Source organism: Amphiura filiformis, chromosome 9 (assembly GCF_039555335.1).
Source record: "Amphiura filiformis chromosome 9, Afil_fr2py, whole genome shotgun sequence".
NCBI classification, from domain to species: Eukaryota; Metazoa; Echinodermata; class Ophiuroidea; order Amphilepidida; family Amphiuridae; genus Amphiura; species Amphiura filiformis.
In genome coordinates this window covers 19,617,087-19,632,504 of record NC_092636.1, presented here as the reverse complement: position 1 = coordinate 19,632,504, position 15,418 = coordinate 19,617,087, and the positions used below count along the sequence as shown (strand labels likewise).

The 15,418-nt window shown below is 36.2% G+C and overlaps 1 protein-coding gene across 1 annotated transcript in view; it reads right to left on the bottom strand.

The window, feature by feature from the left end:
- LOC140160727 (uncharacterized) overlaps nt 1–14,841 on the bottom strand; it is a 48,224-nt gene extending 33,383 nt beyond the window's left edge. Inside the window, exons 1-5 of the mRNA XM_072184027.1 lie at nt 14,707–14,841; nt 12,098–12,190; nt 2,552–2,662; nt 1,909–2,126; nt 351–407 (exon numbers count right to left, since the gene is read on the bottom strand). Of these exons, the coding sequence (XP_072040128.1) occupies nt 351–407; nt 1,909–2,126; nt 2,552–2,662; nt 12,098–12,190; nt 14,707–14,749 (522 nt within the window). The 5' untranslated portion in view covers nt 14,750–14,841. The remainder of the gene's footprint in view (nt 1–350; nt 408–1,908; nt 2,127–2,551; nt 2,663–12,097; nt 12,191–14,706) is intronic.
- Between the last annotated feature and the right edge of the window lie 577 nt (nt 14,842–15,418).

Here is a 15,418-nt window from a genome sequence, read left to right as displayed (position 1 = left end):
CAAATTCTTTTGGTTTGGGATACTTCGTAGAATATGACTCTAAAGGTCTGATGCAATTGAGTTAATATCTAAAGGGGAGCATCGCCTAAGTCCACTCTTAGACACACACCAAACACACAACAAAACGACCTCACAGACACACACAAACCAGGACGTCCGCTTTTTATGTGCTTTTTATGCCTCGTGGAGGCTTCCAGTAACCGAGAACATCCTTCGGTTGGAATGTCTCCGCATTTATGTGAAGTGTATCCTGGCAAACGTCATGGATGCAGGACGATACCAACCCACACACGCATCAAGTTGACACGCACTACTATGAACTCCGAGAAAACAAGTTTTACTTATTTTACCTCAATCAAAGTATCAGCCATCTGAAGTTCTTCAAATGATATGGATAGTGACTCAAACTGGATGGAGAAAAGGAAATAAAAACCAAACAAACGGACTCCGATTATCAAGACTTATATACTACCTTATTATTATTGGTTAAAATATTGAAATGAAAAAAAAAATCATGTACAGCCTGTCTCAAAAAAAGTTGTGCAAGTGAATAGCGCCCTCTTTGGCGTTGTGACATAATGCTTACATCAACGTCAAGGGCGTAGTCTTAGGTCCCCAATGCCGTTTGTTCTGTTCACTTTGCTTGTTTTAATCTTAAGATATGCTTACTTAACAACGAAAGGGTAAAATCACAATTGTGCCACTTTTACTAGGAAAGTGGGCTGTACATGTAAATCAATGATAGCATCAAGTTTATCAAGAGTTCCTTCGTGAAATCAAAAGAATGCATCAATTACACAACAATACAAACTTGTTTTACTGTTTTTACTGTTTTATCATGATACAGGTATAATGATTCTCTTTTCCACTAACGACAAGTTAAAAGAAAAATAAATATCTCACATTCCGCTGTAAAATTAAATACATGTGCATGATTTTATCATGGTAAATACTGTTTTCTTTGTCACTCAAGACATGTTAAAAGACAAACAAATATTGCACACTTATAGGTTAATGAACTTAGACAAGTTCATGAAATTTGACAAATTAATGAAATTAGACAAAATAATGCACGCTCGCTGATGTGGATGCGTCTAATTCACGAGCCCCGAAGGTGGGAGTGCATTAGACGCATCAACATCAGATATCATTGATCTATATGTACAACCCTATTTCCTAGTAAAAGTGGCACAATTGTGATTTTACCCTTTCGTTGTTAACTAAACATATCTCGAGATTTAAAAAAGCAAATTGAACAGAACAAACGGAATCTGACAGGTAAGACTGTGCCCTTGACGTTGATGTAAGCATCATTTCACAACGGTATTTTCTAATTGCCAAAGAGGGCGCTTTTCACTTGCACAATTTTTTTAAGACATGCTGTACAGGGTTAATTACAGCACGATAATGTAGACATAAAGGCTCGTTGTGGTGCCTATTTGCAAACAATATACCTGTATGACTGCTTCTACCGTAGGCATTCCTTTGGTCATAAATCTCCATCAAAGCCGTAATGTACGATTTTATTATATAAAATTTGGGTAGTTTTTCTATATTTTGCTATAATTAATTTTTATACACATATCCCAACGTACATCTAAATGGAATCAGCCAAATTCGTTGGGTTTGTAGGTCAAGAGAAATTTCAATGTCTAGAAAGCCGATTCAGATTGACAATTCTGTCCATAAAGTAATATGCTATTCCGGTTGAAATCCATACAGTGTGAATTCCAAATGGTGTTACTTGAATGAGTGACACCATTTGAAATCTACACCCTTTATGTGAGAGATATAAGCCATGTCTTTCAAATTTTATTTAGGCCTACCGATACATCTTATGATCAAAATAAATGGTCTTAGTTTGGTTTCTGTGCATCAAGCTATCACGAACACACGCAAAGAACCTACCATGCCTTCAGTGATAAAGCCCATAACATCCATTGTCTCCGCGAAGTCCACTCTAAGCCACATTGGGTTTGTGTCGTCAATACCAGGTATCCAACCAGAACCTACACGGAGTCGACTATCCCCTATGGTTACCTTTGACGAAAGGTTACTCGCTGAAATCTGCGAGTCTAAAATATCTCCAGATTGCATGCCCATATGGTGTGTCATCCTGGATATATCTGATAAGAATGCAAATACAGAGAGTCCAAAACAATGTTCCTTGGGGAAGTTCTAACACAATTCTCAAAATATAATATAAAGAAAGGGAAGTTTGATGAATTATGGGAGGGCTTAGAGCAAGAACTAGCTATGTCCACAATTACATGTTACTCATTTCGGCAACAAATGGACGGTTAGTTCTGCCCTCTATAATATAATGTAAGTGGCTTTGGGGGTATGTACATGGTCACTTGCGTCTAAATAACCACGATAACTGTTTAAGTGACCATGCATATACCCCAAAGTCACTTGCATTTATTATGGAGGGCAGACTTAACCACCCATTTGTTGCCAAAATGAGTAACATGTAATTGTGGACATAGCTAGTTCTTGCTCTAAGCCCATTATGTTGTCTTTTGAAATAACCAAACAAAACAATACTTACTTCTGTCACAAAACTCGCCAGTCCATTTTGCCACATCAGGACATATGCAACGTGTGTCAGTCCCATTCGAAACACACACACCATGAAGACACACTGTATCGCAGCTACTCTCTGAAAAAATTATTAGGGCAAAATATCAGACAATTTTATTGCATTTCAAGGTTGTTCGAAGGTACGTGTTTGGAAATTGTGTTTAAGCAACATGAAGACCCAATGTATCGCAGTTACTCTCTGAAAGAATTAATTAAGGCAAAAACATTAGGTTGTTCAAAGATGCGTATTTGGTAATTGTGTTTAGACCAAAGCGTATAATGCAATGTAAAATAACGATATTTTGTTTCTCTTTAGATGATTAAAAATGCCATATATGGCTATGATGTTGGCTAGCTGCAAGCACTATATGATATACGGAGCCCCTAACGTATCTTATCACCCCCTCAGAATATTAATTCTCGATGTCTCCACGGCGCCAATGGGGCGTGGTGGGTTTGGGGCTTTATTAAAATGGATCATATTAATAGTCAGACTTTCCTTTGTATGTTCAAATCCTTGATTGTCTTTAATATACACTGTAAAAAAATCTTGTAAATTTTACAGTAAACGTGTGTGCAGCCAATCTGCCAACAAAACCCTGTAAAATTTACAGTATCCTGTAAAAATGAACACACTCAAAATGCTGTAAAATAGGTATATTTGGCGAGTTATTTTAGAGCTTGAGAATGTGTTTAGGATAAAAAATGCTGACTGACTTCAAAAGTCCACTCTTCCCATAGAACAGTGTTTTTACATCGCCTAACAGTAAAATTTACAGTTTCCTGTCAAGAAAATACAGTTGAAACCTGTAAAATTCATCTTTTTTACAGGTTACTGTAAATTTTACAGGTTTTGGTTGGCAGATTGGCTGCACACACTTTTACTGTAAAATTTAGTCACGTGATATTTAGTACTTAATCGTATAAGTGACCATTCTTACAGTGTAGTGATGATATTGATATTGCTTAAACGTTGAATTATAACTCCAATTTTAATTTCAGCTTGATAGGCCTAGATAATTTAAACTAAAAAATACAGTATTTGCCTGTTTTTATCAATTACAGCCAAATACTGTAAATAATTAGCCTTTTTTACAGTATTTTACTGTAAATTTCACTGTTATTTTTTACAGTGTATTGTAAAACGGACATTTGTTTTTGTTTTCTAAGTTGTCCGCGCGTACATTTCGTACGTACAGAATCTTCAATACCGCCTAAATAAGCAACCTTGCTCCATCATACAACAGTAATTTTGAATAGTTAGACGGGCATTATTTTTCAATCATTACACTTCTTAACGTCAATGAGATATATAAACTTCTCATTGTAGCAACAATTTCTATTTCTATGGGGAGGAGTGTGTGGATGAAAATTTAACCGGACCAGTCATTTTGTCTAACAAAAACCTATCATTTATTTTCAACAACCCTATGCAACTTTGCACTTAAACTTAATCAACCTCTCATTAACAAATTATAGGGAAATAAAGAGCCAAAAGCATATACAGATTAAGTGCAAGTTAATGAATAAATTCATTAATTTATGATTAAGTTAATGAATGAATAGCTTCATTGCTTCTACCGGGGGTAATTGAACTTTTGCAAATGACTGACTACGTTATAAGACATTTGAATACACTACCCCCTGAGCACTACCTGCCGATATAACATTTCCTCTGATTGGTCAATTACATGATATCTTCATTTTAATCACCAATCAGAATAGAGCTTTGCAAATAATTCACTCGTGGTGAAATTATTCTAACAATGTTGCTGATTGGTCCAATTGATAATGAAAACTTATTTTTGGCTAATCGGCAGGTAGTTCTCATGGGGTTAAGGCTGGTTCAAAGTGTATATTCGAAGGCGAATATTCGGCTTCGAATACTTTTTGGTCGTCAAAATATATGCGGCTTCGAATATAAAACTATGAACCGGAGAAAGATATATTTCTACAATTCACAGCGTTGCCCGACTGTTAACAAGTATTGCCCGTTGACCTAGGTAAGCAAAAATTAGAGAATTTCTATAACGTAGTCAATACAATAATAGGTAAACTCAATATTGAACTACTGTCATGATTTAATGTCTGAAAATAAAAATTAATAAATTAATTAATAAGTTATTAAAGAAATAAATAAGTCAATAAATAAGTCAATAAGTGACCATGCGTTTTAAGTGGAGATGTAACATTTTGGGGTTCATAATATAGGCCTACCCAGGGGAGGCCTACAGCCTATGTAGTTAAATTTGGTGTCAAACTAAAGCTTGTGATGAGACCAATACAGTAAGCATAATAAATATTGTAAACATTATTAACATTTGCATAATTTGCGGGGTGGAGGATGATCAGGAGGAGCAAATTGAATATAAGTGACCCCCAGTGGTCATATAATGCAAGAGGGCCATTTCTTTTTTCACATTTTGTTTACAATTCACTTTAAACTGCATTCTTTAACACCATACAATCATATTCCAGGTAATTTAATTTGCTTTGAGAAGCAATTTTGCATATTTAATTTTCTGTAATTATCAAACACATGGCTAATTGTTATCTAATCAAGTATAACATTATAATTATAATTATAGGCCTAGATAGTAATGCGTTGAGTTTTTAAAAAGTAATATCCGCCTTTTTTTTCTTTCTTTTTGAAATGACATACTCGTTATAAAAACAAATCAGCATGGAAAACATTTTTTTCGTCAGAGGCAGATATTTGGTCTATTCAGTGTCATAAAGCTACAAATAGACGATCTTTTAAATTCATTTTTAAATGGCTTTTTCTTTTCAACCTTATTGTTTGTATTTGTAATGTTCACACAATCTGACAATGTCCCAACTTATACCTAATGTGAATCGAGCCATTTAACATGTGCTTGTAGGACAACGATTTTGAATGAAACATATTAATTGTGATATTTTAATTCCCCTAGAACACCACAGTTAAGCGTCAAGTCCAAAATTGTAAGTGGGTTTTCTTTTATTTTACCTCATTATTTCGTTAAAATTACTCGAAAACCCTCCTAAGAGTTGTTACTGATATACATTTCATAATTTTGGGCAAAGAATAGCCAAATAGTTGACCGAAATCGTATATTTGCACCAATATTTGACTGAAATCGTATATTAGCATTACCGCCCCTTCGTGACTTTATTGCTGCTAAATGTGAAACGAGATTATATTTCAAGAGTTGAACAAGTTTCAACTCTACGAATATATTTCTGAAATATGTCTATCTGATTGGTTGATGGTCAAGAGGATTACGGCATCCTCAAAGTCTCTTGCTGTAATTCTCTAATCGATATCTATTATAGGACCGATCTTTTGAAATCCATATACAACCGTGTCAAATGAAATAGTCTCGGATCATAATTTGTGCACGATACAACGTTGATACTTCAGATTTCGGAATTTTATTTAAGGGGGTACTACACCCCTCGATAAATTTGTGTCTATTTTTGTATTTTTCTCAAAAACTAATAACACACTGTTATGTATATTATTGGGGCAAGGAATCCAATTACTACACTGGAATTTCAGTGACCCAAGGCAAGCGGTTCGTTATTTATGATAAGAAATAAGGTACCGCTAGGATGTAACTCATTTCCTATCGTATATGAAGAACCGCTTGTCTTGAGTCACTGAAATTTCAGTGTAGTAATTGGATTCCTTGCCCCATAATATACATAACTTTTGTTACCTGTGTGTTATTATTTTTTGAGAAAAATGCAAAAAATAGTCACAAATTACCACAGGTGTGTAGTACACCCTTAAAATAGGCATAAATCACTTTGAACAGGTTGAATGCTGGCAAAATTTAGATAAAATAACTATGGGTCGAATTTACATTAATCAGTGTCCTGGGCCAGGATAACATGTAGGACTCCTTCGCACTCTAAAACAATACTTCACCAAATGTTCTTGCTTTCATTTTCTCATTTAATTTATTTTTATTTTTATTAATTTCTTTATTCACTGCCTATGTGGTCAATCCGGTATTGCCAAACATTTCTCGTCCATTACCCGTGTTAATCTATTTATTTATTAAAATGCACCATCTATTAAATTCCTGTAATACAATGTATAGTCCTAGTGTATTTTGATAACAAAGTTGTTTTTATTTTTGATTGGAATTTGGGGTTCCATTCGCTACTTGCACAGTTCCGCCATTATGCACTATGTGCGGGAGAGCCTCGAACTGGCAGCATACATGAATGGGAATTGAACTAGTCATAACGTTCTGTGTAAGGTTACATAATTCTTCCTTTCATGTATGCTGCCAGTTCGAGGCTCTCCCCGCACATAGTGCATAATGGCGGAACCGTGCAAGTAGCGAATAGATTTACAAGGGGTCAGTTTTTACACGATTTCATATATAAAATATGTTTGGGCATGGCGGAATTAATATATGATTAAAAATAGACATACTCTTAGGCCCCATTTTTTTTAATGTTTGTACATTATTAATATTAATGTACAAAATGCAAACGAATGTATATATATATTTGACTGTTTTGTAAATATTAATTTTGATGTTTACTCATAATTATGTCTGGAAAGTCAGGGGAAAAAAAGGAGTATCGATATTTCCTGGGAAAGTGGATCAGATGAGCAGTGAGTTAAAACATTCGCTCTAAATGTTTATTTGATTTTTATTTTTTTTATAAATTTATTAGGCCTACTGGTAAAGTGAAGAAAAAAACTCCAAACGCACTCTAGGATTTTTCATCAGCAGGAGTAGAAATTTCTCTTGCATAGATTTTCGGGTGATCTCGCTTGGATTTAGCAAACAATGAACCGTTCACTTGTACATTTTGTAGGTTATGTTTGTAAACCTAAACATTACTCGTTGACTGCCGATAAACGTCCCAATAAATCGGACTTAGTCACCGGTCAGTTCTCATGATAGATATCCATGGCTAACGATGGTTAACTATGAAAACATGTTAAAGGACATCAAGAAAATTGTCTAAGTTATTTATTTTGAGCTCTTTCGAGTATCGACGAGTAATGGATATATTCTGTAGATTTATGTTTTGTCTGTGACTGCTAATGTGAGGCCGTCGTAGGTCGTACGGGGCTCAAACTCGGTGGGTGGGTGTAGCTCTGTCCTGGCAAGAAGAAGTTTATGTTCGTTAAGTCATCCGACCCCGGGGCCCCCCTCCCAGGGGTCATTTGAGGTCAAATGACTAATAACTGTCATATGGGCATGAAACTAGGTCGTACGGGACTCAAACTCGGTGGGTGGGTGTAGTTCTGTCCTGGCAAGAAGATGTTTATGTTCGTTAAGTCGTCCGACCCCAGGGCTCCCTCCCAGGGGTCATTTGAGGTCAAATGACTAAAACTGTCATATGGGCATGAAACTAGGTCCTACGGGGTTCAAACTCGGTGGGTGGGTGTAGTTCTGTCCTGGCAAGAAGATGTCTATGTTCGTTAAGTCATCCGACCACGGGGTCCCCTCCCAGGGGTCATCTAAGGTCAAATTACTAAAAAGTGTCGTATGGGCATGAAACTTGGTAGGTACAGTCAACATTTAAAGCAGCATTTTTGAAGGTCATTTTGGGGTCATCCAAGGTCACCACGGGTCATCTGAGGTCAAATTAGTAAAAGCTCATATATGGGCATGAAACTTGGTAGGTACAGTCAACATTTAGAGTTATAAGTTTAGGTTATTTGGGGTCATCCAATGTCACCCTGGGGTCATCTGAGGTCAAATTAGTAAAAATTGTCATATGGGCATGTCACCATCAGCCTGGTAATCGCGCTCAGCCGAGAACCGCCAAATATGGGTAACCGCCTAGTCTATTTTAAAACTGATGCATCAATGACTATGTTCATCATGTCATATAGAGGCCTTGCATGCGACGTATCATCCCGTAAATATGGCAGACTACTCAAATGCATTCAACAAAAGCATGATTGCAATCTACCGTGACAGTTCGTCTCACACACATAATCCTGCACTACGATCAAATAGGTTGATGACAACATTTGATTGAATGGACTGCACTCCGCCATAACTACGGTGAAGGACACCGGTTGAAAACCTTTGTTTGGAGCCAATCAATAATTTCATGCAGGGCCTCTATTGTATCATTCTCACATAGATATAGAAATACTAAATTCGTTCACTATCTATATTTTACTTCTAGTAGAGCTCCAATCTAAGGGTTAAAGTTATGTTTTAGGTTAGGTTAGGATTTTTTTAAAGTACCCAGTACAGTGAACCTTATGGTACAAATGCGCGCAAAAATTTTAGCATAGCTCCTATTGAAACTAAACTGGTGAAAAATATGGGACAAAAGTGGAATAAATTAGCGCAAAGCGCTAAAATGGCATTCTGTGGCTATAAAATGGCCAAATATGAGGTTAATTTCGACACAAACCAATACACAGGCGTCAATATTGGGGGTGATTATATTGACCATCCCCTGGCAAAATATTGTGGCATTTATCCCCCCCGATCTACGCCTATGTAATTTAGAGCCCTGTGACTCCATCGGTCTCCCTCTCCCTCTCTCTCCTTCCCCCCCCCTCCTTCCTTTTTTTTTTTCCTCCCCTTGGCGGAAACTCTAATAGGCACAAAGGACCAATATGCGATACGTAATCTATTTCCTCTTCTTTCTATATCTAACCTCCTTGGGCCTACATATTAGTACTGATATATCATACGCTGGCGAAATTACGTAATTAATCGGATTAATTAACATACTGAGCAATAGGTGAAAACAATTTTGACAAAAGGAGTTGTCCTTGTGAATTTGTAGACATGTACTTTTGATTATTTACATAGCTTCTTCTCCAATCACTGTGTAAAACATCCATCCAAAAATCTGATTGCTATTATTATATGGATGAATGGATTATCACAAAAGGATTGCTTATCTCAATAGGGCATGTACTTAAGCATTTTTTTAACTGACCGGCGTTATTGGGCGTTTTATCGGAGGTCACCGAGTAATGCCGAAGATCAAAATCGATTTTATGTATTGTGTATGTATCATAGGACGCTCGTATTAATTGTCTCTATGCGCTTGAGAATTCAACAATATAAATAATGGTAGCTCTATTATAATACACATTAATGTTTTAAGCAGATAAAATTCCAAAATATAATACGTTTTCTGCCTTTGCTTGTCACGTGGTAGGCCTATGTTGAAGTTGCGATTATATTTTTAAATAAGTTTCAGCTGAATAACAAGAAGACAAGTGGCCTAGTGGTCTAAGGCGCTAGGCTCATAGAGTACTAAGCGTTGCGCCGTGAGTTCGAACCCCGCCTCTGCCAAACTTTAAAAGAAGTAAATTAAAATTTGACTTTTTTTAATTTCATATTTGGGAAATGTGACTGGGAGAATTTATGTATGGTGTGGAGTGGTGTGATAGGGCATGTACTTTAACTGGCCGGCGCGGTCCGGTGACTAAGTCTTTATTGGGCGTTTTATCGGCAGTCAACGAGTAATGTATCATATTATTTGCATAAAACATAACTTACCATCACTACAGCATTGGAATGCTATTGCCTGCCAGGCATTTTCCTTTTTCTGGACGTCTTTATATAGTCCCTTACTTTTATGTCATATAAAATGGGTACGCTTGTACCGCACTAATAACGTTTTCTTTCAGTTCGTTATCAGCCATTTTGGAACTATCCAGACGTATTTTGCACAACTGTGCAGGTTAATTTTCATTGGGGATTTTTGAAATCATCGTTCGTCGAACGATATTCAGGTGACCTCGAGCCTTTCATATAAATCAATAGTATCTCGCTATCAGTTGCGCGATATTTAATCCGACTCAACTCGGCGTGTCATCATATTTTATTCGTTGCCGTATATATTTTGACGTCACAAAAAGTATTCGACAACAAATATTCGCCTTCGAATATTCACTATGAACCGACCCTTAGCCTATAATATTCAGTAACCGTAGGTGTGTTGTGATCCCGGTTGTGATGCCGTCCATATGTGAAAAGATTTTCTTGGTCGCTATTTCAATTACGTTATATTTGGTTAACATGTTACATAAAGCAATTCTCTCTATTGTCGCATCAAATCTACCATGGATTTCGACTATCTACGACTTATGGTCAAAACATGTCAAATGTTAAAGGTCAATAAATCACACATGGTCAAATTTTGCTCAGATTTCTTTCAAAATAGGCTCAAAACTTTCGGGGATCGTACATTAGACGCATTTAATGTTAAAACATTACAAGTGCATTATTTTTGTTTCCAAAAGGCGCTAAATCCAATAGCTGCCTTGTGTCACAATTTTCTGGTATATTTTAACAATTTTAAATGACATTTAACGATTGTAATGGATATGTTTGTAACTCTAGCTTATTTTTTTAACTATTTTCAACATCATTTCCTCCCCTAAAATTCTCCGATGCAAAGTTTTAAAATGGCTGCCAGGGTGATTTAGCTCCTTTTGGAACAAAAAAATTCTTTTATTGTTTTCTTCTTCGTAAGTGGGAGGTTTAGGCCAAGAAAGAAAGAATGTATGTCTCGACACCCGCGCGCATTGCTATGTGAAATCAAATTTAGCGCTTAGCGCTACGCGTGTTTTTTTTGTTTTTTGCCCATTATGATCATTTTTAAAATATATTTTTCAGTATCGTATAGCGATCCAATTTTGCCTTCTTTTTTTTTGCAGTTTGATTGTTGTTTTTGTACACATTTCGCCATGATTGAAAAAGAGACACATTAAACTATTCATTGTGTATGTATGTATATTACTATGTTTCTGTATTTGAATATCAAAAAGTACATAAATATTGTGCCTTGACTGTAAAAAAAATATCGTATATCGCATAGCTCATTTTCTTTTAAAAAAATTTAAAAAAGGCATAGCATATGTTACGTATAATATCTGGTAGTTATCGATTTTACGTCATCAGACATTCGTTAGAACGTAAACATTACTGGAAATAGAATGGCAATAGATTAAATAACGTAGATATGTTACATCAAATATTTTACGTCTAATAAAAAGTCTGCATACTGCTTTAGATCGTCAGACAAATGTCTATTAAAAATTCCACTATCTAATTATTCTCTGGGAGCCCGTGCTATTTCTATTGTTGCACCAAAACTTTGGAACTCGCTTAGTCTGAGACAATCAATTTCTGTTGATCAGTTCAAATCTGGACTCAAAACTTTCTTATTCAATGCTGCGTATAATGTCAACTAATGTTTGATTTATCATGCTTATAATTATACTGCTCTGGATTTGTGTTTTATATGTATTTAAGGATTCTTTGGTTCATGTTGATTGTATTTTGTATGAAATTGTATAGAGCTAACAATTTGGATAGTTGGTTTGTTTTATTCAGCTATATTTTTGTTAACTCTGTTTTCATGTATTCTTGTTTGTATGTGTATCTGTTTGGGTTTTTTTGCGCCTTGGATTAGATTTAAATTTCTAGAACAAGTGGCTCATTATAAATGCTTATTTATTATTATTTATTATTCCCGGTTATTATTATTAATAGGTGTATGGGTTCAAACTGACCTGCAGCAGGTATGGCCAGCGTAGCTTCAGGAGGTGATGTCGTTGTACTGTCAGAACCACCGCTACTAGATACTTGACTAGTCGTTATCGGACCTGAGATGACAGAAAGAACAAAGAAAAGGATTAAAATATTATCGGTGTGTTTAACGTTGTCATAATCAAATTCATTTTTTTTCTGAACACAATTTAAGCTCAAATTATACGGTATAATTAAAAGGGCATTTCGTGATCCACAACATCATCATCCCACTTTTCTCAAAAAAAGTTGAGATTCTTATACCTCTGCCTACATGGCCTACATATTGTTTATGTACAAAATAATTCGTGCAGATTAATTCGTTTAGCAAATATATCGTTAAATTTGTTTTACGTTCTGACTAACAGAACGAAATTGCAACACAGTGGCATATGGAGCAGTGTAATACACATAATCATGCATAGCTCGCGAACGCAAAATCTAAGCCTATTCATTTTTTTAAATATGACAAGACAATCTTATCAAATTGACAATCTTATCAAAATTTCTTGTCATTTTGATGAGAATATCCGATTCACAAAATAAACATCATTTTTTAGACAAGAATAAAAGGTGATCCACTCGGGAATCGAACCAATGACCTCAAGTTAACACTCGGCCACAGAAGCTTCATGATTGAGTTGCCTGTAGTTCAAACCCATAAGCGCTCACTTTAACTTATCTCCTTCCCGCACAGTGTCATCGCCTCGATATCTTCATGGCAGAAATCGCCATGGTAGGTTGAATCCACAGCCACGCATGGTCATTTTGTGCCGACCTGTTTAATAGTTTTGAGATGCATAATGGGATGAGGGACATCCGACTAAGGCTATTGACAATAGCCCGGTGACTGACTCTCTGTGTGGGAGTCGAGCATGATATGCGCCATTAGGTCATCCGCTTTTAGACTGCCTCCACGAGTGTCCTACACTGCGCTATAAAATATCAGAATTTTTGTCAGTTTTTGAGTTCAAGACGCACGGTTGTTTCTCAAGACGCAAGCTAACGACTATCATATCTGTTCAACACATATATTCAAGTGTAAGGAAATAATTATGGCTTCTTTAGAATAAAATATTACGGGAGATATTCATTATTTTCTACCCCGGTATCCAATGATTTATCGTCTGAATATCAAATAGTGCATAGCACATTCACGTGTATGGATCCCGGGTATTGATTTTAGTATCTCTGCTGTACCAGAGAAGATGAGGCTGTACCAAGTAATTATTAGCCAGGCGATGTCGGCGTGCCCGGTAATAGCTCATAGTAGCTAGAGCCGTAAATGCGAAAAATTAATTGTTTTTAAAAAAAAGTAAGGTTTTATTTCAAACTCTTATGGTGACCCGCAGGTCAAATTGCTAGAATTTACATTAAACACACCTAAACAAAAACAATGCAATTTGAAGGCAACAGCTTAATCAGCGCCAATATTGCAACATCGAAACAAACAACTATACAAACATCCATCCCCGCCCCCGTAGGCAATGAGGATAAAGTGCCTTGCCCAAGGACACAACACGTTGACACAAGTGGGGTTCGAACTCGCAACCTATGGATTATGAGCCGAGTGCCTTATCCACTCGGCCACACATTTTATCCTCCCTGTAGAAGAAATATAACGTCAGTGGAAAATCAGTGGCATGATCGACGGGAAATATATAAAATAAACATTTAAAATGACCGCTAAATGTGTTCAAATTTCAGCAAATAATTGAATAGATTTGTCTTGTCGAAAAGATTCTGTTATATCCTCCTCGGAATAGCCATACTTGTCAAATTTGAATAGATTCTATTCATTTGTGAGGAGTGCTTGTACATTAGAGAATGAATTTGGATTTTGGAGAAAACCTTCTGATAATTACAAACACTCGCTGAGCAGCAAGACCTTCCCTCTAAGCTTTTAATCCGATAAGCTGATTATATATTTGTTTTCATGAATTGGAAGACATTCTTTGATGTATTACTGAGCTCAATCATCTGAAATTACTGGAGCGTGAGCCACCCAGGCTGGTGGCTCAGCAAAGTATTTTATTAACAGACGGTTTTCTCAAAATTCGTTTCCTATGATAAACGAACTAGTCAACTGCGTATCGTCCCTTGCCTTCAACATGGTCAGCAAGGGTCTGAACTCTCAGCACTTATTCAATATCTCCGAACAGTTGCCCGTATAATGAAAAGAAAGGTTCTAAAAAGGTTCTTAAAGTTATCCTCTTAGAGGTTCTCTAAAGAACCAAAAATGGTTTCAAAACCGCCGGAAATGGCCCCATAAATGTGATATAGAACCGTTTTCGGTTCTTTAGAGAACCTTTAAGGGTTCTCCAAAATTAAAGAAACATTTTGAGAGGTTCAAGAGGTAGGGTTCTCCTGAGAGGACAAAAAAGTTTCTAGTTAGAACCTTTTTAGAGTGTAGGCAAAAGCAAGGGAGGATCAAACGTGTACAAAGAATTATTACTGCATGTCGGTTTATGCCAGAGTTTGAACCAACAGTATCATAAGAGCCACACAAAAAAAGATACTCAATAAAATATTACCGTATTTTCCAGTGAGGTTTTGTTTACGATGAGAACCATGTGTTTGTTAAATAACTTACCGTTAATGAGGGAAAATAAAACTATCACCCACATACAGTCCATTTTATGCAAGTATTATCCCTATTATATTCCAAAAGAATTTGATTGTGACATACTCGGTTCGCAATAAATCACCATGATTCCTGTGTTTAAATGTTTCCAATACAAAGGTAGTATTTCTCGATGCATGCAATAATAAATTTTTAATGTTCAAGCTTCATTTGAGTCGATCGAGCATTTTATTAAGAAAATACACTAGAAACACCACATACCCTATCTTAAATACTAGTATTTCCCATTAGCATTATTACTTACTATACGTTATTGTATACCGTGGAATTCCATCTACAAGCAATCAAGCATACATACCTTTTTTTTAAAAGGCAGACACCCTCCACAAAAACATTACAATTGATTGGTTTTACAATAATACATGTTTGTAAAGCCGCCTGTATCAGTAATATAATTGCTCAAAATCTCAAATTCATAATAATGTTTTGGTGAAGGGCATCTGCCTTTCGTCTGTTTCGACAAAGAAAAACTCATTTAGAGGCATGTATGTAGAAGGAATTCTCACGGTATTTATTAGTATACACGCAGTGGCGTAACTGGGGGAGCAGGGGGGGGGGCAACACCCAGACAAACAAGAAATATGTCTATGGGGCAACATGCCCCGGGCGCCACCCTTAGGGGCGCCAAATTGACCAATTCAGCATCGATTCTGCGCCCCCC